The sequence below is a fragment of the Patella vulgata genome, chromosome 2 (genome assembly GCF_932274485.2).
Source record: "Patella vulgata chromosome 2, xgPatVulg1.2, whole genome shotgun sequence".
NCBI lineage: Eukaryota > Metazoa > Mollusca > Gastropoda > Patellidae > Patella > Patella vulgata.
The window spans coordinates 66,132,676-66,160,375 of NC_065880.2; the positions used below are offsets into that span (position 1 = coordinate 66,132,676).

Consider the following 27,700-nt stretch of genomic DNA (forward strand, 5'->3'; position numbering starts at 1 on the left):
ATCAGTGTGTGCTCGATGTGGACAAGATGGTCACGAAAGTACATCTTGTCAACTCGACCACCACTGTATTAACTGCAAAGGGCCTCATTATGCTTATTCTAGAGAGTGCCCAATATGGAAGAAAGAAAAACAAGTTCAGCAGGTAAAAACGGAAAAAAACATACCTTACCCTGAAGCAAGGAAGTTGGTTGAGGCTGCAACCCCAACATTTGCAATGTCTTTTGCAAATGCAGTCAAGCCGAAGACCACTTCCATTGCTTGTCAAACACCTGCTGAATTTCCAGCTGCGACGGAATCCTGGTCAAAACCGAAACCCACCATTCCTCCAAAGCCCATAATAGTTTCTCTCAACACCCAGACTGTTAATAAGTCTGGGGAGTCTGAGATTGAGGAGATTTTGCCCCCCACTCCTCAGCCAGTTGGTGGAAATCCACCCAGAACCGATAAAATCAAGGAACGTTCTGATAATGGCGTTCCTAGAGGTTCAAAATTGCATACCTTCCGTAGTAGGAAGGGTGACGAGGATCCTGTCGGAACCTTTAACAGGTTCGGCATATAGGACAATCTTATGGATGTTGTTGTTTAAGTACATGACCCCAAACAACATCAAAGAAGTCCTGTTAAACCTCCCTGAAAATGGCAAATTCCATTATACACTGGAATTGTCGTGGTCTTAAACCAAATTTTAATGAAGTTCAAATCTTAATTCAAAAATGTAATCCCTTAGCTATTTGTTTACAAGAAACATTTTTAAAGAATTCAGATGTCTTAACACTCAGACATTTTGTTGCCTACCATCATTTTCCTAACGACGATGGTAGAGCACACGGTTGTGTTTCCATTTTCCTTAATGGAAATAATCCGCAGAGTAAAGTCGCCCTCAACTCGCCTTTACAGGCAGTTGCAGTGAGGGTGACTCTACATATTCCTATCACACTCTGCTCCGTATATTTACCACCTAGTTTACATCTGAACCCCAGAGATCTTGATGACCTTGTTGCACAACTTCCCCTCCCGTGTATAATTACGGGAGATTTCAATGGTCATCATTCACTCTGGGGTAGTCCAGATGATAATAACAGAGGTAAACAAATATACATTAATAATTTGTGTTTATTAAATGATGACTCGCCTACTTATCTACATCCTGCCACAGTTTCTTTTTCTTCCCTTGATCCAACTATTTTCTCTCTGGTCCTTGTTTCAGGATTTTACATGGAGAGTGAATGACGATCTGTGTGGCAGTGACCACTTTCCGATCTTGATAGATAATAATGGACCCTCTCCGGTTGAAAGGCCGCAGAGGTGAAGTTGCATAAGGCTGATAGGGCTCTTTTTGAATCTTTGTGTCTCTTCTCTTTTGATGCAAAAGAGTTAGAAGATGCAGATGAGCCCATGGCCTTATTCACTTCAATTCTTCAAGATGTAGCTGAGCAGGCGATTCCAAAGACCACGGCTAAGCCCAAACGTTTCAATAAACCATGGTATAATACAGATTGCAAATCCGCTCTTAAAGAGCGTGATCGTATATTAAGACTCCTTGAGAATCACCCTTCCATGGAGAATATTACAGCATACCAAATGGTCCAGGCGAAGGCCGGTAGAACCATACGTCAAGCAAAGAAGTCTTCATGGCAAGGTTATGTCTCAAGGATAAATTCCAGTACCACTTCCAAATCGGTATGGGATAGGATTTGTAGAATTAATGGTAAAAGTAGTGCATTATCAGTTAACCATCTAAATGTTGATAATTCCACCCTAACAACATTTCTTGATATTGCTAATTCTCTGGCCAGTACTTTCTCATTCAATTCATCATCCAATTTCTCCTCTGATGCCTTTCAGGTCATTAAACATCAGTAGGAGAAAAGGCGACTTAATTTTAAGTCCTGTAATGATGAATGTTATAATGAAAAGTTTTCTATTGCTGAACTCTGTGATTCTGCAACTGGTCCAGATGCAATTCACTACCAGATTTTAAAACATTTACCCTTTTCTACCCTCTTAATACTACTAGATCTTTATAACCGGATTTGGGTTGATGGGAATTTCCCTCCTCCGTGGCATGAAGCCATAATAATTCCCATCCCTAAACCAGGTAAAGATCCTACAAATCCTACAAATTATCGTCCGATCGCTTTAACTAGCTGTATTTCCAAAACCATGGAGAGATTGATCAATCGAAGGCTTGTTTGGTACCTAGAGTCCAACAACCTCATTACAGACCTCCAATGCGGATAACCTCGGTCTGCGGGGTCGCTTACCTATCTTCATTAAAAACTTCTTAGAAGATAGGTCGTTTAAGATACGTTTGGGATCAATATTCTCTGACCCAAGGAAGTATATTGTCTCCCACACTTTTTTCTATCAAAATAAATACGATACCGATGTGCCTTAAACACAGGGTCGATGGCTCTCTTTATGTTGATGACTTTCAGATGTGTTACGGATTGACAAGCATGCAGACAATCGAACGTGAGTTGCAGCTTTGTTTGAATTCTATTCAACGATGGGCAACTGACAAACAATGGATTTTGATTTTCGAAATCCAAGACTGTTTGTATGCACTTTTGTCAATGAAGAGGTTTACATCCTCATCCGGAGCTAACACTGGATGGAAGTCCCATTCCAGTTGTAGATGAAACGAAATTCTTTGGTTTGATATTCGATAAGAAATTATCTTTTATTCCTCACATAAAAACACTCAAGAAGAAATGTCTGAAAGCCCTCAACATATTGAGAGTCTTATCAAACACTGACTGGGGAGCAGACCGTAAGGTCTTGCTCCGATTATATCGAGCAATAATAAGATCTAAACTCGATTATGGGTGTATTGTGTATGGGTCTGCCCGCGAGTCTTATCTCAAAGAGCTCGACACCATACACATCCAAGGACTTAGAATCAATCTAGGAGCATTCTGTACATCTCCAGTGCAGAGTTTATACGTCGAGGCGCACAAGCTCTCATTGCACGAAAGTCGTGATAAACGTGCACTGCAATATGCTACAAAAATTGCATCTCTCCCATCATATTTAGACCCTATCATGAACATCTATATTTACTGAAGACTAATGTTATTCTATCGTTCGGTATTCGCATTCAACCCCTTTTGTCTCAAACTGGTATCAGTCAAGACAGTATTGTGAATACCCCTTTCTTTCAGACACCACCGTGGTATATATCTCCTCCCAAGATTGATCTCAATCTTACAAAAAACAAAAAGAAAAATACTAGTTCCACAGTGTTTCAGTCTCTCTTCAGAGAGTTAAGGTCTAAATATGGTGATTATGCTCCAATTTATACAGATGGTTCCAAAGATGGCAATCTGGTAGCTTCGGCTACTGTCACGCCATTCGAGACCATTTCTGTTCGTCTTCCTCCTGCTGCTTCCATATTTACTGCTGAACTCCAGGCTATTTTTCAGGCTTTGGAGTATATCAAATCCTCTTCATCCTTAAAACATTTTATATTTACTGATTCTTTGTCCTCTTTACAGGCAATAAACAATAAGCAGCTTGTACACCCTTTAGTAGCAGACATGTATCGTCTGCTTCTATCACACGAGTTTAACAGCAAGGACACCGTCCTTTGCTGGCTCCCCAGTCATGTTGATATTAAAGGGAATGATCAAGCAGACTTAGCTGCCAAGTCTGCTTTAGATCTTCCCATATCACCATTTCTTTTAACTTTCACCGATTTTAAATCGTCCATTAAATTATTTATATATGACCGCTGGCAACGGTCTTGGGATCTTGCAGACACAAACAAACTTCATCACATTAAGCCTTTCTTAGGTGACTGGCCCAACTCCTATAGAACCAACAGGAGGGATGAGGTTGTTTTGTGTTGCTCTTGCATTGGTCATACCTTTTTAACTCATATTTTCATTTTGAAGCGAGAGCCTCAACCAGAATGTATTCACTGTCATGTCCCTTTGACAGTAAAACACATCTTGATTGAGTGCACACATCTCAAGTTTTGTAGTACTCAGCTATTTGCTTAACCGGAGCTATATGATAAAGTGCTAACATTTTTAAAAGAGACAAACTTTTATTCTAAATTTTAATTGTATAAATTTAATCATAAATCTTGTTTTTAAATATTTATATATGTAAAAGATTTGTTATATTTATTTTTAATTTTATTTTCTGTGATATTTGTTTTTATTTACATATATAAATTCATTTATGTGATATCATTTTAATTTGTCTCGTTAGATTCACCATATGTTTGTCGCAATATAGCCCGGTTGGAGCTGACGTGCCATTAAACAACATTTCATTTCATTTCATTTCCTTTTTATACGCCCACATGGAAATGTGGTCGTATATTGCCGATCTGTATGAAAATTATATGCATCATTTAAATTAATAAAACAAAGAAGCCTATTGAATTTCAGCAATTTCCGTTAATTACATCTAGAGTTATGGCGCTTGTTTCACTTTGTTGAATCTTGTGAATGCTCTAATGACAAGAGTTATCATCCGATCTCTTTGAAATTGATATGCATCATTTAAATTCGTGAAACGAAGAAGCCTATTGAATTTCAGCAATTTCCATTAATTACGCCGTGAGTTATGGCCCTTGTTTCACTTTGTTGTACCTTGTGAACGCTCTAACGACAAAAGTTATCAACCGATCTATATGAAATTTATATGCATCATTTAAATTAGTGCAACGAAGAAGCCTATTGAATTTCCGCAATTTCTGTTGATTACGCTATGAGTTATGGCCCTTGTTTCACTTTGTTGTACCTTGTGAATGCTCTAACGACAAAAGTTATTATCCGATCTGTATGAAATTTATATGCATTATTTAGATTAGTAAAACGAAGAAGCCTATTGAATTTCAGTTAATTTACGCCGTGAACGTTCAAACAACAAAAGTTATCATCTGATCTGTATGAAATTTACATGCATTATTTGAATTAGTAAAACGAAAAAGACTGTCGAATTTCAACAATTTCTGTAGATAACTTCCAGAGTTATTTCCCTTGTTTTAGTTTTTAAGGTCATGAGGCGAAGATGCCTTTTGATTTTCAGCGATTTCCGATAATTACTGCCAGAGTTATGGCCCTTGATCACTTCAAAAAATCTTGTGGACGCTCTAGAGGCTAAAGTTAATATCCGATTGACTTTAAATTTACACACAGTGTTGAAGGTCATGAGATGAAGAAGCCTATTGATTTTCAGTGATTTCCGATAATTACTGCCAGAGTTATGGCCCTTGATCACTTCAAAAAATCTTGTGGGCGCTCTAGAGGCCAAAGTTAATATCCGATTGACTTTAAATTTATACACAGTGTTTAAGGTCAGGAGACGAAGAAGCCTATTGATTTTCAGCGATTTCAAAAATAATTACTGCCAGAGTTATGGCCCTTGATCACTCCAAAAAATCTTGTGGACGCTCTAGAGGCTAAAGTTAATATCTGATTGACTTTAAATTTATACACAGTGTTTAAGGTCATGAGACGAAGAAGTCTATTCATTTTCAGCGATTTTCAATAATTACTGCCAGAGTTATGGCCCTTGATCAATTCAAAACATCTTGAGGCCAAAGTTAATATCTGATTGACTTTAAATTTATACACAGTGTTTAAGGTCATGAGGTGAAGAAGCCTATTCATTTTCAGCGATTTTCGATAATTACTGCCAGAGTTATGGCCCTTGATCACTTTGAAAAATCTTGTGGACGCTCTAGAGGCTAAAGTTAATATCCGATTGACTTTAAATTTATACACAGAGTTATGGCCCTTGATCACTTCGAGAAATCTTGTGGACGCTTAAGAGGCCAAAGTTATAATCAGATTTTAGTATATTATAAATGTTTCATTACCGAAAATTAAAAATATCTGACAACTCTTGTTGACTGCCCGGACGATTTAGATGCTGTGGGCATATGTTTCGTTGCCTGTCAACCTATATTTTTTATATGTAAACATGTCGTCCGCTTTTATTAGTACGTGGGATTTGACTCCATAGAAAGAGTGGACCAACACCCTGGTATAGTTCAATTCAAATTTTGTAAAAATCAGACCGAAACTGCTTGACAAAATGGCAGCTCCTTGAAAGCAAATAGTGGAAAAGTATGTAATACGAAGGGTGTGGACCTACTAGAGGTCACATTTTTTTTCCTATTTTGATGAAACTTAAAAAAAATGTTTATACCCGAAAGATCTCAGTTCCTTTGGATATTTGCACACATCAGACCATAACTTTCTGGATTATGGCCCCTAATTGTACGAAAAAATCACATTTTTAGCTTGTGGATCCTCCAGAGGTCACAATTTTTTTCTGATTTTAAAAAACGTTTAAATATATCGCCATTACACCATAGCGAGGGTTGAGTTTGAATTTTGGGAAAATCAAAATGAAACTTCCCGACAAAATGGCCGCTCATTGTATGCAAATTGAATGCGAAGATTGTGGACCCTCTAGAGGTCACAATTTTTGTCCAATTTTGATGAAACTTAAAATATATCTTTATATCTCAAAAGTCTGAGTCCCTTTCGATATTCGCACGTCTCAGACCATAACTTCCTGGATTGTTCTCTATCCATCTCTTTCAAAATGTGGGCGTATCTTGCCTGCAACCACTGGTTATTTTTGTCCCCCGCCTTTCGAAGAAAGCAGGGGACTATTAAAATGGGTTCGTCCGTCTGTCTGTCCGTCTGTCTGTCCGTCCGTCTGTCTGTCCGTCACACTTTTTGGGACACAATAACTCTCTTCCTAATTGAGCTAGAATGTTCAAACTTGGTGTATGTGTTTATTAGGTCAATGCCTTGATGGAGTTCGAAGATGAGCATTTTCCGCTTAGGGTAAGCAGAGATAAGCAATTTGATTGGTTGATGCTTTGGGACACGATAACTCTCTTCCTAATTGGGCTAGAATGTTCAAACTTGGTGTATGTGTTGATTAGGTCAATGCCTTGATGGAGTTCGAAGATGAGCATTTTCCGCTTAGGGTAAGCAGAGATAAGCAATTTGATTGGTTGATGCTTTGGGACACGATAACTTTTAATTGAGCTAGAATGTTCAAACTTGGTGTATGTGTTTATTAGGTCAATGCCTTGATGGAGTTCGAAGATGAGCATTTTCCGCTTAGGGTAAGCAGAGATAAGCAATTTGATTGGTTGATACTTTGGGGCACGATAACTCTCTTCCTAATTGAGCTAGAATGTTCAAACTTGGTGTATGTGTTGATTAGGTCAATGCCTTGATGGAGTTCGAAGATGAGCATTTTCCGCTTAGGGTAAGCAGAGATAAGCAATTTGATTGGTTGATGCTTTGGGACACGATAACTCTAGTTCTAATTAAGTGAGATTGATGAAACTTGGTGTATAGTTTCATTACAGTAATACCTTGACTAAGTTTGATAATGAGCATTTTCTGCTCAGGGTAAGCAGCAATTTGATTGGTTGATACTTTGGGGCACGATAACTCTCTTCCTAATTGAGCTAGAATGTTCAAACTTGGTGTATGTGTTGATTAGGTCAATGCCTTGATGGAGTTCGAAGATGAGCATTTTCCGCTTAGGGTAAGCAGAGATAAGCAATTTGATTGGTTGATGCTTTGGGACACGATAACTTTAGTTCTAATTAAGTGAGATTGATGAAACTTGGTGTATAGTTTCATTACAGTAATACCTTGACTAAGTTTGATAATGAGAATTTTCTGCTTTCGGTAAGCATAGCGATACGCAATTTGATTGGTCGAGACTTTGGAAAACAATAACTCTCCTACTTTGATTGTTAGACTATAAGTAAAGATATACTGTTTGATTGTTCAATACTTTGTAAAAGATAATTTGTGATAAATTTATATGTGTCCTCTAATTATTTTCCTATTTCGGCGGGGGACATCAGCCTCACTGTTGGCTTGTTAATATACAATTCTCTTCCCCTGAGTGTTCCAACTTTGGATTTATATTTAGCCTTACAACCCTGTCACGGGTGTTGCCTCAACACCCTTGTCTATATGCTATCCCTTTATTGTTATGATAAGTAACAATGTTACAATCCAACAAAAGGAACTAGCACTTCAATCTAAACAATCAGTTGTCAAACCTCTGTACAACCCTGGTAAGCGACCTACCGACCCAAGTTATAAATTTGCAAACCCCACCAAGAAGCCAACACTGGTAACCCCGCCAATAGTAACCATGGAAACCCTGCCACGGTTTCGGAATAGTATGAATAAAAAAGCTAGAGCTAGAGAGGGGACTAGAGAGAGAGAGAGGGGGGCGTGGGAGGGCTAAAGAGAGATATTGATAGGCGGAAAGTGCGCTAAAGAGAGACAGAGATTAAGGTCCACTCGCCACAAACTAGGCCATTTCGGGACTAACATATGGCTCAATTTTATTTCTTTAATTTGCTTGCACATAGGGGTGTTTAGCAGTAGGAGGAAACCGGAGGACCCAAAGAAAGTCCTCAAAGTTGGACAGGCCACGAACCACTCCACTTGACTCCTTGACCGACCTTGTGAGATCTTTGTGGCCATTATTCTAAATTCGAGGTCCACAGAAATAATTTCAAATTTGTTTTGAATGTTCCAGCAATTTGTACAGAACCCTCAGATGTTGGTCCATGTCGTGGAAATTTTGAACGGTGGTATTACAATAAGACAGTCGAAAAATGTCAATCATTCAGATACGGTGGTTGTCGTGGAAATGAAAATAAATTTGAATCAGAAGGTGAATGTGTAGAATATTGCCAAGAACACATGGGTGAGTATCTTCTGAGTATTTTTATATCTGGGAAATGTATGAAACCATCAACGGGATTGTATTATTGAAAATGGGCCCTTAATTGTAAATAGACATATCTTTAGATGTGCAAAACACCTTCAAGTCAAATTTAAAATTTTCTCTTATGTAAAAAGTTGATGACAAGAAAATTAATGGAAAACCATTTTATTAAAAAATACGTTCCTTGACTTAATAGTCAATAAGTAACAATTGGCCATTAACTTAATTAATTTTCTTAATCTATCCCTTTATTATCTTCCATTCATTGTTCCTAAATTGTACCCATTTACAACAGTGTTACTATGTAAATATGTATAAATGTACTATGGTGTCTATCTTTATGCAATAACATTATTTATGAATAGTTCCAAGACCGACGAAAAGTACTTCAAAAATATTAAAATATGTCAATGAATACTTAACACTACAAATATGGTATCGTTTAATATGGGGTTTTTAGCGTTGGTTACTATTCATAAAGTTTAATTTCAAAACCCTGTTCGATAATTGATAAAAATCGTTGAAGAATAACAAAAATGGTTTAATTAGTACTATGGTTTAGATTAATGTCACCGGCTTTAGTTTCTCCAAGATGCGTTTAAAAATGGACTACCCGTGCACTTAACTATGGCGTTTATTTATTGGACGAGCCGTTGAATTTCCCTAGATGCGTTTAAAAATAGACTTCCCGTTCAATTATCTAGGGCGTTCATTTATTAGACTAGCCGTTGAATTTCCCTAGATACGTTACATCGTGTTTTGCCATGCTTCCCGCAAGGAATTCGCGAGAAGCTAGGGTCGAAATAATATTGTCTATAATTAATTGAAAGAGTTGTAATACAGTAATGCTGCTGCGAAAACATGTACATGTATGATGTACAGGCTGGTTTGAACAACAACAAAATGAGTTAGGTAATCTCGGGAAAACATTTACCGGCATTCTGTATCGGTAAATTTATATAACGTCGGCCAAAATGTATGCAACAATGAACAACTTACAATTTTTTAAAACGTATCATTACATCTTCGTCTATAACTTAGATGTAATCCATCAATTATTGGCTGCTATAAAATCCAAACTTTAAATTATATACGTCATACGATGAGCTATTACACATTACTTGCAGCTTCAGTTAATCTAAATCAATCATTCATAGAGCACAGTGCTGTATATCACTACACGGGGTGCTTAACGGTAAGTCACGTGGTCAGAAACGCGCCAAAAGATTGGAACTATATTCTTACTCTGTGTTACTCGGCAACAAATCTCTGCTGTGACAATATACATCTACTTTAAATGTCACCCAATTCATTTCGGTGGAAGCGGATATTGAATAAAGCCATTTCACACACACACATACGTTTACATTACATGCACATGTCATATATTTATACAATGTCCACGAGTGTGTTACATGTAATTCTCGCCTTCACTCCGTTATTTTCAGTAGCCTACACTTTCTGAATGATTCCATTCTTTTGTACGAATGCATGATCACTCGGATCAACTAATAGACCACTCGGACGAAACAAAAAGACTACTCGGACCATACAAAAGGACCACTTGGACCAATAATAAAGTGTTGTTTTTTAATAAGTTAATAATTGCGTTTGTATTAATATGACTACTCGAATCAATAATAAAGTGTTGTTTTAATTGTTGTTTTAATAAATTGATAATTGTGTTTGTTTTAATATGCATACATTTTCTTTGAAATAATAAAGTGTTATGTACTTACCCGTGGCATTGTTTCAGCATGAAGCACATCTAAGAAAATCGGTTAAAACAACGATTAATTTGTATGTATCTGTACTCACACGTGTCACTAGCTGCAATATTTGTAGCCGTGATAATTCTTAAACACGGCTACAATTGATTCACTATTCGAGGCTTTTGGCAAGTAAAATAAGGTTCAATTGCAAAATGATCACAGTTTGCATGGAAATAAGTAATTATGTTACAAATGGTAAAGACTTGAACACTGAAATCTTAATCTTATCTTACCAAACAGTTATTCTGTATTTTCGAGCAAGACATTAGTACTGGACTACTCGAACTAGTGTTGTTTTAATTGTTGTTTTAATAAATTGATAATTGTGTTTGTTTTAATATGCATATGTTTTCTTTGAAATAATAAAGTGTTATGTACTTACCCGTCGTATTGTTTCATCATAAAGCACATCAAAGAAAAACAATTAAATTGATGTAATAAAGATATATATTTGCTAATATGTACTTAACGGCAGTGGATATTCTTAAGTTATGTATATACTCACTTATAAATTGTTCTCCACTTGTATTGTGATTTAATCATGAATAACATATTGTCTGTATTATATTTTTAAAATGAATAAGTCAAGCCTTATAATGTAATTTAATTGGTCCGTGTGGGCCTTTGGGTTGGTCCGAATAGCAAAGATAAATATGGGTCCGATATTATGCAATATCGATGCAGGTTTGTTTTTTTTTTCTCGTTTTTTTTCTAACAATATTTATTCAATATTTACATATTATAAAGATACAATATTCAATTATTGGATCTGAAAACAAGCCAAAAAGATATATAAATGCATTGTTTATAATTATAATCACGATTTACATACAATTATAATTACAAAAGCAAATGCAGGTTCAATCAAGAAACTTGCATGTTCACCGTGAGCTTCTGATATCTAGATTTTAAAGCTTATAGATTGCAGTTACACAGGGTACATGTATATGCAGTAGGAAATTGGGAATTTGGACGTACAAAAGAATGGAATCATTCAGAAAGTGTAGTCAAAATAAGAGAGTGAAGGCGAAAATTACATGTAACACACTCGTGGACATTGTATAAATATATGACATGTGCATGTAATGTAAACGTATGTGTGTGTGAAATGGCTTTATTCAATATCCGCTTCCACCGAAATGAATTGGGCAACATTTAAAGTAGATGTATATTGTCACAGCGGAGATTTGTCGCCGAGTAACACAGAGTAAGAATATAGTTCCAATCTTTCGTCGCGTTTCTGACCACGTGACTTACCGTTACCCATGTAGTGATTTACGGCACTGTGCTCTATGAATGATTGATTTAGATTAACTGAAGGTGCAAGTAATGTGTAAAAGCTCATCGTATGACGTATATAATTTAAAGTTTGGATTTTATAGCAGCCAATAATTGATGGATTACATCTAAGTTATAGACGAAGATGTAATGATACGTTTTAAAAAATTGTAAGTTGTTCATTGTTGCATACATTTTGGCCGACGTTATATTAATGTTCAGTGCGTTAGAAAAAAATCCTAACCGATACAGAATGCCGGTAAATGTTTTCCTGAGATTACCTAACTCATTTTGTTGTTATTCAAACCGGCCTGTACATTATACATGTACACGTTTTCGCGGCAGCATTACTGTTTTACAACTCCTTAAATTAATTATAGACATATTATTTCGACCCTAGCTTCTCGCGAATTCCTTGCGGGAAGCATGGCAAAACACGATGTAACGTACCTCGGGAAATTCAACGGCTCGTCTAATAAATTAACGCCCTAGATAATTAAACGGGGAGTCCATTTTTAAACACATCTCGGGGTAATTCAACGGCTCGTCCAATAAATGAACGCCATAGATAAATGCACGAGTAGTCCATTTTTAAACGCATCTCGGAGAAACTAAAGCCGTTGACATTAATCTAAACCATAGTACTAATTAAACCATTTTTGTTATTCTTCAACAATTTTGATCAATTATCGAACGGGGTTTTGAAATTAAACGGTATGAATAGTAACCAACGCTAAAAACCCCATATTAAACGATACCATATTTGTAGTGTAAAACATATGTCTTTAAGAGATAAACATTACCCTAATCGAACCTTGGGTTATTTCACATATCGATCGAGGGTATTAGGGTAATATTTGTATGGAAGCCTATAACTACCATTCATAATTTCTAATAAATGAACGCCATAGATAAGTGCACGAGTAGTCTATTTTTAAATGCATCTCGGAGAAACTAAAGCCGTTGACATTAATCTAAACCATAGTACTAATTAAACCATTTTTGTTATTCTTCAACAATTTTGATCAATTATCGAACGGGGTTTTGAAATTAAACGGTATGAATAGTAACCAACGCTAAAAAACCCCATATTAAACGATACCATATTTGTAGTGTAAAACATATGTCTTTAAGAGATAAACATTACCCTAATCGAACCTTGGGTTATTTCACATATCGACCGAGGGTATTAGGGTAATATTTGTATGGAAGCCTATAACTACCATTCATAATTTCTACTTTTCACCTCTTCAGAACGCAAAAGTGGAAAAGTCGAAAAGTAGAAGTTACGACAAAATGTGAGGCGACAAGACGGTATACAAGCCAAAATAAACTCGAAAATAATAGGAAATTAAGAAATAATACACTGCGATAATAGCGCCCCTCGCTTTTTCCTAATTTCTTATTTTCGACTTGCATTTTGGCTTGTTTACCGTCGTGTCGACTTTCGACTTAGTCATATTTTTGTATTTATTGATGTCTGTAAGAAGGCGCCAACACACTATACGAGCCAAAATCAACTCGAAAATAGGAAATTAAGAAATAACACACCGCGATAATAGCTCCCCTCGTTTTTTCCTAATTTCTTATTTTCGACTTATATTTTGTCTTGTATACCGTCTTGTCGACTTTCGACTTAGTCATATTTTATAAAACAAATTTCCCGTACCGGTATATACAATATACAACAACTTACAAAATCTGTCTTATATGGGGATTGGGTAGTTTAAAACGTGCACGTGAAATCACAAGGGTTGACATTGATTCAAGTGGTGTGGTTTCGCTTGTCCAAACTTGTGGATTTTCTCCGGATACCCCAGTTTCTATCCTCTTCTAAAGACCCCTACGTGCAAACGAATTATTGAAATGATTTAGTTTGCAACGAGTGGATGTTAAGCCAGCCTGGAGCTCGGGTGTTCGATCCCTGCATTGGCCGAGAAAGTTCATCCAGTTTTTCTGGCGGGTGCCCGGGTTCCCCCTTGTTAGTGATGCAGGATGGGGGGGGGGCTGACAAGGACAACTGTCTAGTTGTTCGGATGGGACCAAAAAACCGAGGTGCTGTGTACACATTGGCGTGCACAAAAAAGATCTCTTGACAGTTGGGATTCGATATAAGAGTAGGCCGTATTGCCGCTGTCGGGGCAAAATTTCCCTTACAGCACACTGTATGGCGTATGCCCGTCTTCATTAGCCCAGTTCGGAGCAGAACAGTAGGATGTTCAACCCCAATTTCATTTAATTTCTCTTTCTCTCTCTCATTCGCCAATTTTAAAAATAAAATTACACCATGTATCACTGAATAACTCTTAGTTTTTGTAGAGTGAATGTTACCCCCCCCACTCTCTCTCTCTCTCTCTCTCTCTCTCTCTCACTAATACATTAGCGCAGTTTTGAGGTGATCCACTAAGATCAGAATTTATTTTTGTTGTCTTTAGTTATTTCAACATCTACTAAACAATATATATTCAGCCTCTATACGCCAGTCTCATCCAAGGATTCCCCTTTTTAACGTTTTGCATTGTACAATAGGCCTATTCTTAATTGCAGGTAGGCCTACGGTAATCATCCAGAATCTGAATCCTCATAGAAATTTCAATTTATTTGTAAGACATGCTTACAATCATTAGATAATTTTGGCAGCGGTACTGAAACGTCACTCGTTTTTATACGCCCACATGGAAGTGTGGTCGTATATTGCCGTCCGTCCGTCCATCATCCACAATTTCTTGTGAACACTCTACAGACTACATCTATCAACCGATTGTTTTGAAATTGATATATGTTGTTTGCATCAGTGAGATGAAGAATCCTATTTAATTTCAATAACTTCCGTTAATTACATCTAGAGTTATGGCCCTTGTTTCACTTTGTTGAATATTGTGAACGCTCTAATGACAAAAGTTATCAACCGATCTGTATGAAATTGATATGCATCATTTAAATTAGTGAAATGAAGAACCCTATTGAATTTCAGCAATTTCCGTTAATTTCTTCTGGAGTTATGGCCCTTGTTTCACTTTTTTGCACCTTGTGAACGCTCTAACTACAAAAGTTATCAACCGATCTGTATGAAATTTATATGCATCATTTAAATTAGTAAAACAAAGAAGCCTATTGAATTTCCGCAATTTCCCTTTATTACATCTAGAGTTATGGCCCTTGTTTCACTTAGTTGAATCTTTTGAATGCTCTAATGACAACAGTTATCATCCGATCTGTTTGAAATTGATATGCATTATTTAAATTAGTGAAATGAAGAAGCCTATTGAATTTCAGCAATTTCCGTTAATTTCTTCTTGAGTTATGGTCCTTGTTTCACTTTGTTGCACCTTGTGAATGCTCAAATGACAAAAGTTATCAACCGATCTGTATGAAATTTATATGCATCATTTAAATTAGGAAAACAAAGAAGCCTATTGAATTTCAGCAATTTCCGTTAATTACACCTGGAGTTATGGCCCTTGTTTCACTTTGTTGAATGTTGTGAACGCTCTAATGACAACAGTTATCATCCGATCTGTTTGAAATTGATATGCATCATTTAAATTAGTGAAATGAAGAAGCCTATTGAATTTCAGCAATTTCCGTTAATTACGCCGTGAGTTATGGCCCTTGTTTCGCTTTGTTGTACCTTGTAAATGCTCTGACTAAAGTTATTATCCGATCTGTATGAAATTTATACTATTCAAAAAAAGTAGGGGATATTTGATTTTTAAGTGTTATTAAAGTCACCTAATGAAACTGACGAAGAAACAAATGACAAAATGATCGTTAGACTAAGTAAGGCACAGACTGACCATTATAAGGGTAAAATGATACCCGGGGTCAAACAGCAAAGTTACCACAGCATCACAACCAAGTCAGTAACGGGTAAATCCTCCTCTGTTTGCCAAACAAGCATTGATCCGACGTGGCATACTCTTAATGAGACGTCTAAGGTCATTTTGGTCCAGATTGTCCCATTCCTGTTGCAACGCAGCAGCAAGTTCTTGGACATTGGCAGGACGTTGTTGACGTTGACGTAACCTCTGTCCAAGCATGTCCTAGACATGCTCGATGGGGGAGATGTTCTGGTGATGTTCTGTTGTTGGAGGTAACCTGTAACGATCCTGGCCCTGTGACATCTTGCGTTGTCATCCTGGAAGATGAAACGGCGGCCATGACGTCGTGCGAACGGCACAACATGGACTGCCAAGATGTTGTCCCGGTAGTACTGGCCTGTAACACGCCCTGCAACAACATGTAAAGCCGTTCTTCCAGCAACAGTGATGCCTCCCCACACCATAAGAGAACCACCCCCAAATCGATCATGTCTGATGACGTTAACGTCTTGGAAGCGCTCGTTTCGACGACGCCACACCCTCCTACGTCTGTCCAAAAAATCAACAGTGAACCTTGACTCATCTGAAAACATCACATTGCTCCAGCGTCGATTATCCCAGTGTTGACGATCCCTACACCAACGACGTCTTGCCTGAATGTGATGATCTCTCAAACAAGGGATCACGCGAGGACGTCGGGCGCGAAGGTGACCCCTATGCAGTCGATTCCGAATCGTCTGGCCACTCACTCTCACACCAGTGTCTGTTTGAAGACGAGCGCTGATCTGATTTGCTGTGATGACACGATTTCTCAAGGCCAAGGTACGGATAAATCGATCCTGGGCTTGAGTTGTCGCCCTTGGTTGACCTGAGCGTGGTCTGTCCTGTACAGATTGTGTATCACGGTATCTGGACCATAGCCTGCTTATGACAGACTGAGAAACATTCATCGTCCGCGCCACAACCGCCTGTGTTGTGCCGATCTGTAGCATGCCAAGGGCACGTAACCTTTCATTTTGGGTAAGCCGACGCATATCAAAATTTGTTTTCTGGTCACTAAAACAATTAAACTGATGTTTCCACCCTGGAATTCAATGCCACAATGACTGTAACATTCAGAGTCGTGCAAATCTTGGGTTGGACCCCCATGATGATCCCAAGCATCACCTGCATTCCATGCGGTAGCTATTGGTGCGTTTGGGTGTCACATGTAACTTGAAATGTTTCTTCTGTTAGGTTCTATAGTGACTTTTTTCGTAGTCATTTGCATATTTTAGTATTATGCCCCCAAAATCAAATATCCCCTACTTTTTTTGAATAGTATATATGTATCATTTAAATTAGTAAAACGAACAAGCCTATTGAGTTTCAGTTATCACCTAAATTAGTTAAATGAAGACGAACAAGCCTATTGAATGTCAGCAATTACGTCTAGAGTTATGGCCCTTGATTTACTTTGTTGAACTTTTTGAACTTTCGAACAACAAAAGTTATCATCCGATCTGTATTTATATGCATTATTTGAATTAGTAAAACAAAAAAAGCCTGTCGAATTTGAAAATTTATATGCATTATTTGAATTAGTAAAACGAAAAAAGCCTGTCGAATTTGAAAATTTCTGTAGATTGCTTCCAGAGTTACGGCCCTTGTTTTAGTTTTTAGAACCTTGTGAACCTTCAAACAACGAAAATTATAATGTCATCTGTATGAAATTGTCTATTAAATTCCCCTAACTAACCTACAAAAGAATAAATATTTGACAACCCTTGTCGACTGCTCGGACGATTTAGCTGCTGTTGGCGTATGTTTTTTGGCCTGGCAACCTTTACCTATCTTTACATTTCTTACCCATGGTGATAATATAATTTGAAATCAAATAATAATATACAATCGGGAAAACCTGTATATTTTATATGCGGTATGAAACCACAGTAGGCCTAAATGAAATTCAATTATCAATGCGCGTGACATTGAAAGTAGAGACTACATCAACTTCCGGGGCAAAAAGTCGACAGCATGACAGCAAGCCAAAATCATAGGTCACTAATATCGCCTTCAATACTAGACTTTATCATACAGACAATTTAAATTCGACCTGGCAAATTGAGACTACACCAACTTCCAAGGCGAAAGTCGAAAAGTTGACAGTACGACAGATCATAGGTCGCTAATAGCGCAGTGTGTTAATTTCCTAATTCCCTATTTTCGAGTTGCATTTTGGCTTGCTATGCATGATAGCACCTACTTACTGACATCAATAAATACAAAAATATGACTAAGTCGAAAGTCGACAAGACGGTATACAAGCCAAAATGCAAGTCGAAAATAATTTCCTATTTTCAAGTTACTTTTGGCTTGTATAGCGTGTTGGCGCCTTCTTACTGACATCAATAAATACTAAAATATGACTAAGTTGGAAGTCGACAAGACGTTATACAAGCCAAAATGCAAGTCGAAAGTAAGAAATTAGGAAAAAACGAGGGGCGCTATTATCGCTGAGTGTTATTTCTTAATTTCCGATTTTCGAGTTGATTTTGGCTTGTATACCGTCTTGTAGCTTCACATTTTGTCGTAACTTATGAATTAAATCTATCCTAATTGATTTCACCTTTAAGACTTTTTCATTAAAGAACTGTAATTACACTGTTGAAGCTGCGGTTAACATTACTTGGGAGTACCCAGTTGACTCAATCCCAGTTGCTGTGTTCGGTCTACCCTTCGAAATGGAAAATAAACATACCGGTATCGTCAACAAACTGCTGAACTACTGCAAACTAGTAAAATATGATAGATCAACCTTTAAATCATTTCCGACGTGGAAAGTGGTGTACGAATTGTTTATGCTAAAAGAATTTATAAACCTATCCCGTCCCATTAAGTATGAGGGCCAAATTCGTGGCAAAATGTGCTATAACCGTGGCCTACATGGCATCTAGGTCGAGATTGCCCTAAACCGTACAAAAGATATAGCCAAGGGTCACCCCCAAACCTCCAAAATCTGACAGTCAAAGTGACTTCCCTGATTTACATCCCCAAACCAGCACAAAAAGTGGTATACCAATTACAAAGACACAACAAGCCCAAAAAACATAGTTGATCCTAAAATTTTAAGTAATGCTGATAGGTCTAAGGAATGCATCAATGTCAATACTTTAACTGGTGCCAAAAATGCACCTAATCCCTACGCAATTGATCAACAGTCCGACATCAATATCTCCAGCCCCACAGATATTTCCCGTATCAGCACAAAATCCCTGAGCACCCCACTAGAGTCACTCCCAAATAGTCCTGGGTTATCTACCCCAATAAGTACAAGGCCCTTAGTGGACCACAATGACTTATATACTGATGATAGCTTTAATGGTACTCCAGCAACCAATATTACTACAAATTATGATGCTGATGAATCTATAAATATGTATAAATATAAGAGAGATAGAAGCTCAGATAGTTTGTATAAGCCCACATTGGAAATGTGGTCGTATATTGCCGTCGCCCCCGTCTACAGCCTACATTTATCATCTGATTGTTTTGAAATTGATATATGTTGTTTACATTAGTGAGATGAAGAAACCTATACCTTTTCAGCGATTTCCAATAATTACTTCCAGAGTTATGGCTCTTGATCACTTTGAAAAATTGTGTGGACGCTCTAGAGGCTAAAGTTAATATCCCATTGACTTTAAATTTATACACAGTGTTTAAGGTCATGAGATGAAGAAGCCTATTGATTTTCAACGATATCCGATAATTACTGCCAGTGCCAGATCAAAAATACACTTTTATGGAATAACAATTACTATGGTTTTTTCACTGCGACGTTTCAACAAGATTTCACAAGTTGTTATCAAGCATACAAATAGTTCCAATTACTAAATGCCATTCAAATAATAAATTACTGCCAGAGTTATGGCCCTTGATCACTTTGAAATATCTTGTATTAATTAATCGCACATTTATTTTTTTCAAAAGTATAGAGTAATCAAACTGATTATCAACTATACACTAAGTTTCATCACTCTCTATCAGATAGAATCAAAATTGGATATTAACTTTAGTCCACAAGATATTTCAAAGTGATCAAGGGCCTAACTCGGGCAGTATTTATTATCTAGATGATTCTTGACATCATTGGACGCAATTAACTAATCCGATAATGAATACAAGAAATTCTGGGATATAAAAGGCAAAAACCAGGGCTGTTTACAAATCAGATGCCGTTTGAATTCTTAGGACAACCATGATATGAGGTTTCCACCAGCTAACTCAAGTGGGATTGAGACAGACTTGAAAGAAATGTTATTTTCATGTAGTCTATTGTTTAAAACTATGAATCCTGCTTTGATATAAAAACATATACACAAATTATTGTTGTTCCTGATACATATCTCATTTGGGTAGCCAGTAGAAGTCCTTGAGGAGAGAAGTCCTAGAGTAGAAAGTTAAAATAGAAATTCCTGCCAGTCAAACTATTAGACAATCAGGTCAAACCAAAAGATGTGTAGCAGGGTGGTCATACAGTACACATGCAGTATTAGTACCATTTCTTACAAGGACTATATGTTCAAGTAGGCAAATCAAGGTGGAGCCTTTTAATAACCACATCTTTCATGGTAATATTTTCTTTCGTGTTTTGAATTGGCCTATTCATCAGCTACTTTTTTATATTACAAATATAAAGAAATAAAACATTCTTTTCATAAACATTCAACATTGGAAATTTTGCCGTTCCTTAAGAGGTCTATACGGTGTGTGAACCACAACCCCACGTGCTGTACTTGATGGCGAGCGGTAAATTTTACCTGCGTTTTTGGCTTATTATAAATTGATTGGACAGTTGTATTCAACCTTTCCTTAAAACGTATTCCCGAGTCACCTACTAGAGTCCGAAACGTCACCTGCACGAGCCCGAAACGTCGAGGCCATATTTATTTGAGTCCGAAATATCATAAGTTCGAAATGACGCGGGACCGAAATGACATGTAATCACCACAGATGTCCACATGGTTACTTAATGGAATTGTTCTGATTTCTGGGTTGAGTATATGGACACAGCTCACCAAATATTTCTACGCTGTCATCCACGAATGTAGGGCGAAAGTTATTTTTAGTCTTTTTCTCCCTTTCCCTTTTCCCCCCTTTTGCATGGCGATTTTTGTTGACTTTTTGGTGTAGAATCGAAGAAAAGGGTTGGAAAATACATTTTCTGCCAGGTTTTGGTGAATATTCATGATTTTGAGGCGGAGGGATACAAGAGTTGAGAGGTTGGTTAGGTTGAAATGTAGGGTCCAAAATTGCATGTTTACTTGTCTCTACTTCCAACTTGTGTATCTCAAGTTTTCCATGGTGAACCTCATACGTGCTTTTGGGCAAGAGGTTGCCACATGTTGCTCCGTCTGTGGTAGAAAGCGTTCTACCCAACGAAAATTTGGGAAAAATTTAGAGCCGGTCTAAGAGAAGAGAATTAACATTAAAGTCAATGGGCAAATCTTTAGTGATCTGTGGCCATATGATTGGGTCATACTGGAGTTATGTCCCCTTTTTGACGTTGCGCTATTATGTAACTAAGTGACGTTATTGTCTTTTGTACATAGCCCTGAAGGCGCTGCAAGGCCGAAATATCTTGGCAAATATGTAAATGTAATTAAAATCTTAGTATTTTTTGGAATATAATCCTGAGAGTTGAATTTAAAACTTTTTTACATATATATATATATATATATATCTATATATATCAATCATGTGGCTAGTCTACTCTAGGACTTCTCTCCTCAAGGACTTCTACTGGCTACCCAAATGAGATATGTATCAGGAACAACAATAATTTGTGTATATGTTTTTATATCAAAGCAGGATTCATAGTTTTAAACAATAGACTACATGAAAATAACATTTCTTTCAAGTCTGTCTCAATCCCACTTGAGTTAGCTGATGGAAACCTCATATCATGGTTGTCCTAAGAATTCAAACGGCATCTGATTTGTAAACAGCCCTGGTTTTTGCCTTTTATATCCCAGAATTTCTTGTATTCATTACCGGATTAGTTAATTGCTTCCAATGATGTCAAGAATCAGCTAGATAATAAATACTGCCAGAGTTAGGCCCTTGATCACTTTGAAATATCTTGTGGACTAAAGTTAATATCCAATTGACTTTAAATTTATATACAGTGTTTAAGTTCATGAGGCAAGGATGTCAATTGATTAATACCTTGACTAAGTTCGATAATGAGCATTTTCTGCTCAGGGTAAGCAGAACGATAAGCAGTTTGATTGGTCGAGACTTTGGAACACAATAACTCAAATTCTAATTGAGATAGAATGTTAACACTTGGCATAGGTGTAGGTGAATGTCATGATGGGAGTTCGAAGATGAGAATTTTCTGCTTCGGGTAAGCAGAGGTAAGCAATTTGATTGGTTGATGCTTTGGGAAATAATAACTTTGGTTATAATTAAGTGTGAGTGATGAAACTCAGAGTATAGATTTATTATATCATTACTGTGACTAAGTTCGATGATGAGAATTTTCTGCTTAGGCTAAGGAGCGATAAGCAATTTGATTGGTCAAGACTTTGGAACATAACAACTCTGCTTTCAATTGAGGTAGAATGTTTAAACTTGATGTAGATGTTCATTAGGTGAATGTCTTGACAGAGTTCAATGATTAACATTTCGAGCTAAAGCTAAGCAATTTCATTGATCAATGCTTTGGGACAAGATAATTTTGATTCTATCTGATAGAGAGTGATGAAACTTAGTGTATAGTTGATAATCAGTTTGATTACTCTATAATTTTGAAAAAAATAAATGTGCGATTAATTAATATGTATCATCTATTGATTTTGGGATTTGGCGGGGGACATCATACTCACTGTTGGCTTGTTATTGCCAGATTTATGGCCATTGATATTAAATGTTTGTATAGGGCAGAACTAAAAACCAAATGGGTTATTACTCCTAACCAGATTTTAGTGTGTTGTCAATGTTTTCATTACTGACAAAAGAAAAAAAAATATGTGACAACCCTTGTTGACTGCCCAGACGATTTTGTTGCTGTGGGCGTATGTTTCATGGCCTAGCAACCTATCTTTATTTACTTAAAGTTTCATAATGTACAATTTATGGACTGCTCGGATGATTTACAGTTAAATAATACAATCTATAATGATGGGCATTTCTGCTAACCATTTTCTAACCCTTTTTATACGCCCACATTTAAACGTGGTCGTATATTGTCGTCGCCCCCGTCCGTCCGGCAGTCCGTCCGGCGTCCACAATTGCTTGTGGACGCTCTAGAGGCTAAAGTTAATATCTGATTGACACAGTGTTTAAGGTCTTGAGACGAAGAAGCCTATTGATTTTCAGCGATTTCCGATTATTACTACCAGAGTTATGGCCCTTGATCACTTCAAAAAATCTTGTGGACGCTCTAGAGGCCAAAGTTAATATCCGATTGATCTTAAATTTATACACAGTGTTTAAGGTCATGAGACGAAGAATCCTATTGATTTTCAGCGATTTCCGATAATTACTGCCAGAGTTATGGCCCTGGATCACTTCAAAAAATCTTGTGGACGCTCTAGAAGCCATAATTAATATCCGATTGATCTTAAATTTATACACAGTGTTTAAGGTCATGAGACGAAGAAGCCTATTGATTTTCAGCAATTTCCGATAATTACTGCCAGAGTTATGGCCCTTAATCACTTTGAAAAATCTTGTGGACACTCTAGAGGCCAAAGTTAATATCTGATTGACTTTAAATTTTTTGAACAGTGTTTACGGTCATGAGACGAAGAAGCCTTTTGATTTTCAGCGATTTGCGATAATTACTGCCAGAGTTATGGCCCTTGATCACTTTGAAAAATCTTGTGGACGCTCTAGAGGCCAAAGTTAATATTTGATTGACTTTAAATTTATAATCAGATTTTAGTGTATTATAAATGTTTCATTACCGAAAATTAAAAATATGCGACAACTCTTCTTGACTGCCCGGACGATTTAGCTGCTGTGGGCGTATGTTTCATTGCCTGGCAACCTATCTTTTTTTGTCCTATGCCTTTTGAAAAAATCAGGGGACTACTAAACCGGGTCATATGTCTACCTGTCGGTCCGTCTGTTTGATTCTAATTAAAGTAGAATGTTAAATCTTGGTGTAGATGTTTATTATGTGATGAGTATTTTCTGCATAGACGAAGCAGCTAACCGTCACAATTTTTGGGGCACAGTAACTGTGCTTTTAATTGAGGTGGAATGGTCAAACTTAATGCAGATGTGAATTTCTTGACTGAGTTCATGATGATTATTTTCTGCTTAGGCTAAGCATCTGTCCAACAGTCTGTCCGTCCTTCACACTTTTTAGGGCACAATAACTCTACTTCTAATTAAACCCGATGTGTGCAGTTGATCAGTAGGTGAATGGCTTGACTGAGTTTGGTAATGAGCTTAAGCAGCAGTCTGACAATCTGCTGGAACATTTAAGTGATGAAACAGATGTATATCTTCCTTACATCAATACCTTGACTGATGAACATTTTCTGCTTGGGTTAAAGATGCATTATATACGAGGCTTGGCTGAAAAGTTCTAAGCCTGCAACAAACTTTTGCCACCAACAAGTACATGTACAACCATTGAATTTTATCATAGACATAAGAACTGCAACTGTAGTGTTCTTATTGTGTCTTCGTACCAGACCATCTTGAGAACCTATACCTATTGAAATAACCAGAAATATACAAAACTGACTACAGGGCAGTCATCAAGTACCTGCAACTGAAAGGCCTAACCCCAACATAGATACATGCCGACATGGTCTCCACTTTAAGTTATGATGCCCCTTCCTTTTCCACATTATAGAAGTGGGCTGTGGAATTTAAGCTTGGCAGAGAGAGCCTTGACCGTGACCTGTGTCACATGACTGACGATTGACCACTCGACATATTGCCATTGTCAGATTCTTGACGTCTTATGACAATCAATTTTTATACGCCCACATTTTCATGTGGACGTATATTGTTGTCGCCCCTGTCCGTCCACAATTTGTTTGTGGACACTCACCAGGTCACAATTCTTATTTGATTTTGACGAAACTTGAAATATAGGTTTATCTCCAAAAGACCTTGAGTCCTTTTGATATTGGCATGTATCATATTGAAAGTTCTTGAATTATAGCCCTTGATTGTATGAAAAATCATGTTTGCTAGAGGTCACAATTTTCATCAGATACAAAAAACCCAAAAAAACGTTTGTATATATCACCGTTACACCCTAATGACGGTAGCATTCGAATTTCATGAAAATCAAACCAAAACTGCCGAACAAAATGTCCGTCCCTCGTACACAAATAGTGTAAATATATGGTATATCAAGGTTGTGGTCCCTCTAGAGGCCACAATTTTGATCCTATTTATGATTATATCATAAAGATCTTGGTTCCTTTCGCTAATCGTGCATATCTGTGCGTAATTTCCTGGATTGTGGCCCATGATTGTTCGAAAAATCACAATTTGTATTCAGTTTTAAAAAACGTTTAAGTATATCACTGCTGCACATCAATAAAGGTCGAGTTCAGATTTCTTAAAAATCTGACCCAAACTGCATTTTAAAAAAATGTTTGGATTGAAGCATGAGAGGATGAACCCTATTGATAATCAACGTTCTTCAACTTTTCTTACCTGAGTTATGCTCCCATATCCAAAAACTTTATGAATACAATAGAGGCTACACTAGCAGATCTTTATCAAATTTGGTGTGAAGCATTAGGTTCATGAGAGAACGAACAATTGATATTCAGTGTAATACATACCTTCCGTTCCAGAGTCACTCCCCTTAGTGTAAAACCCCTCTGATCACGATAGAGGCTACAGTTTTTTTTCCAAATTCAATGTAAAGCATTGTGTTCTAATGATTTTCACAATTCTCAGTCCATCTCTTGCAAAATGTGGGCATATCTTGCATGGCAACGGCTTGTTAACTTAAAGCTTTTTTCTACTTCAATGTACACTTTGTTTATGGGTTTATAGTTTGGATGTGTTTTTTGTTACACCATTTTCCTATGCAGTCTATTTATTAAATTTTTTATATTATTTTTCTTGCATAAAGCCAATTTAAAACGCAAACACAGAATGATGAAACAGCAGACAATTGATGATCTGAAAGAGAGCAATGACATGAATATAAAAGAATTAATGCGCAAGAAACAAATGGCCGAGGATGCACTACAACAAGTGGTTGATACATCTGCAACTGATAAAGCTATTAAAGCACTGATGAGGAAAAAACAGATGCTAGAACAGGCTCTTGGCAAAGATTCACCAGATTCAGCTCAAATAGAAATACAAATAGAGGATTTATTACGTAAAAAGCAAATGATGGAAGATGCCATAAAGTATGGATTAGAAGATGATACCGCATCCAATGAAATGAGAATGAAGAAAAAAATGATGAGAAAAAAGTTAAAAATGGAAAGACGATTAAGGAGTAGGAGACGAAAAAAGATGCATAAATCTAATAGTGGTACCCAAGTAGATTGTATGGTTACGTTATGGACAGATTGGGGTGAATGTTCGGTAACATGTGGTAAAGGTGTCATGATGAAAACACGAATGATCAAGCAAGAAGCAGCTAATGGTGGACGAAAATGCCCAAAGAAGCTTGTTAAGAAAAGAAAATGTAAATTAAGAAAATGCCGTAAGTAAAATAAAGTACTCAAAGTAAAGTCAAGTCTGAGAAATATATCATCATTATATTATGCCTGTCCATCCATTCAGAGCTTTTATATGATCACACATTTTCATGTGGCGTTTGTATGTATTTATACCTATCAGTCCATTGATTTTAAAGAATTTTAATGCTTTGTTTACATTAGTGAGGTATAGAATCCCAATTTCTGATATTCACTCCCAGAGTTATTGCCCTTTCCATGTTGTTTACACCTAGATTTTCATGTCGGTTTTGTGAACACTCTAGGGGTCAAATTTTTTTATCTGAATTTGATTAAACTTAAAGGAGCTAAATCGCTAACATTTGGGACCTAGACATTGACAAATGTGGGTCGCAACGCATATAATACTGTAATATGAATGTATATAAACTGATTTACATTCAATGGTTTCCGTTTTTACCCCAATTTCAAATCAGTTATGTTCGGCGAAATAAGCCAGCAGTCTCAAATTACTAGCGTCTGGTTATTCCAGTCTACATACGCCGTTTGATTTGGTGCAATGTTTCTAGCCTCGTCCCTCGGGTCTCTAAATACAACTGGGGCTGGAGCACATTATGGTACACGATTCGTGTACCAATGGTAAAATGTTTATTTTGTCTTAAATATTGGATATCAAAAGCCCATCTTTTTCTAGTAAAATCACAACATAAATGTTGATTTAATTTGACAAATAAATCGTGTTTTCAATGTTGAAGATTTTGGATGATATTGAGTTAGAGACTTAGCTACTTTAAAGTTACAATTTCATATTTTCTAAGAAAGTCAAAACATAATTATTTCTATGTCTTTTGCTCAATAGGTTGTCAACTCACTATTATACGATCATAGGTGTCATTCTCACACTTAAAACTCATTTACACCGGAAATAATAACACAATTACCTCCCTTGTTTTCTATTCTCCACCATGGAGTAGCTATCTTCAAACATTGGGATTTGAAGATGAAAATGATATTTTTGCCAATTTCTCAACTGGCAATAGTGAATTATAGGATTAATAGGATTTTTCTTTAACAAGGTAGGACTGTTTAAAGATACCATCTATTTTAACTTATTTTAAGGCTTTATTTTAATAAATTTTAAAAATATAACTTAAAAATATGAAATTGCAACTTTAAAGAACATATCTATATTCCAAATATCTCGGAATATTGGCACACATGTTTGTTCATTTTTGATAAAACTTAAAATATGTGCATATTGTACAAAAAACTGTTAAAAATTAGAAACTTGGAATATGTGGTAAGGATTAAAAGATCTTTGTGTTCGATTTTGGTGTAGATCGGACTAGACATTTCTGTTTTTGTCAGATTTCTATGAAACTTGAAATAAATGTAAATTATCAAAAGATCACATATATAT

The 27,700-nt window shown here is 36.7% G+C and overlaps 1 protein-coding gene across 2 annotated transcripts in view; it reads left to right on the top strand.

The window, feature by feature from the left end:
* LOC126811161 (spondin-1) overlaps positions 1-27,700 on the top strand; it is a 247,248-nt gene that overhangs the window by 185,703 nt on the left and 33,845 nt on the right. For both annotated transcript variants that reach the window (XM_050536685.2, XM_050536686.2), the window contains exons 11-12: positions 8,554-8,724; positions 25,719-26,306. In XM_050536685.2, the coding sequence (XP_050392642.1) occupies positions 8,554-8,724; positions 25,719-26,306 (759 nt within the window). The remainder of the gene's footprint in view (positions 1-8,553; positions 8,725-25,718; positions 26,307-27,700) is intronic.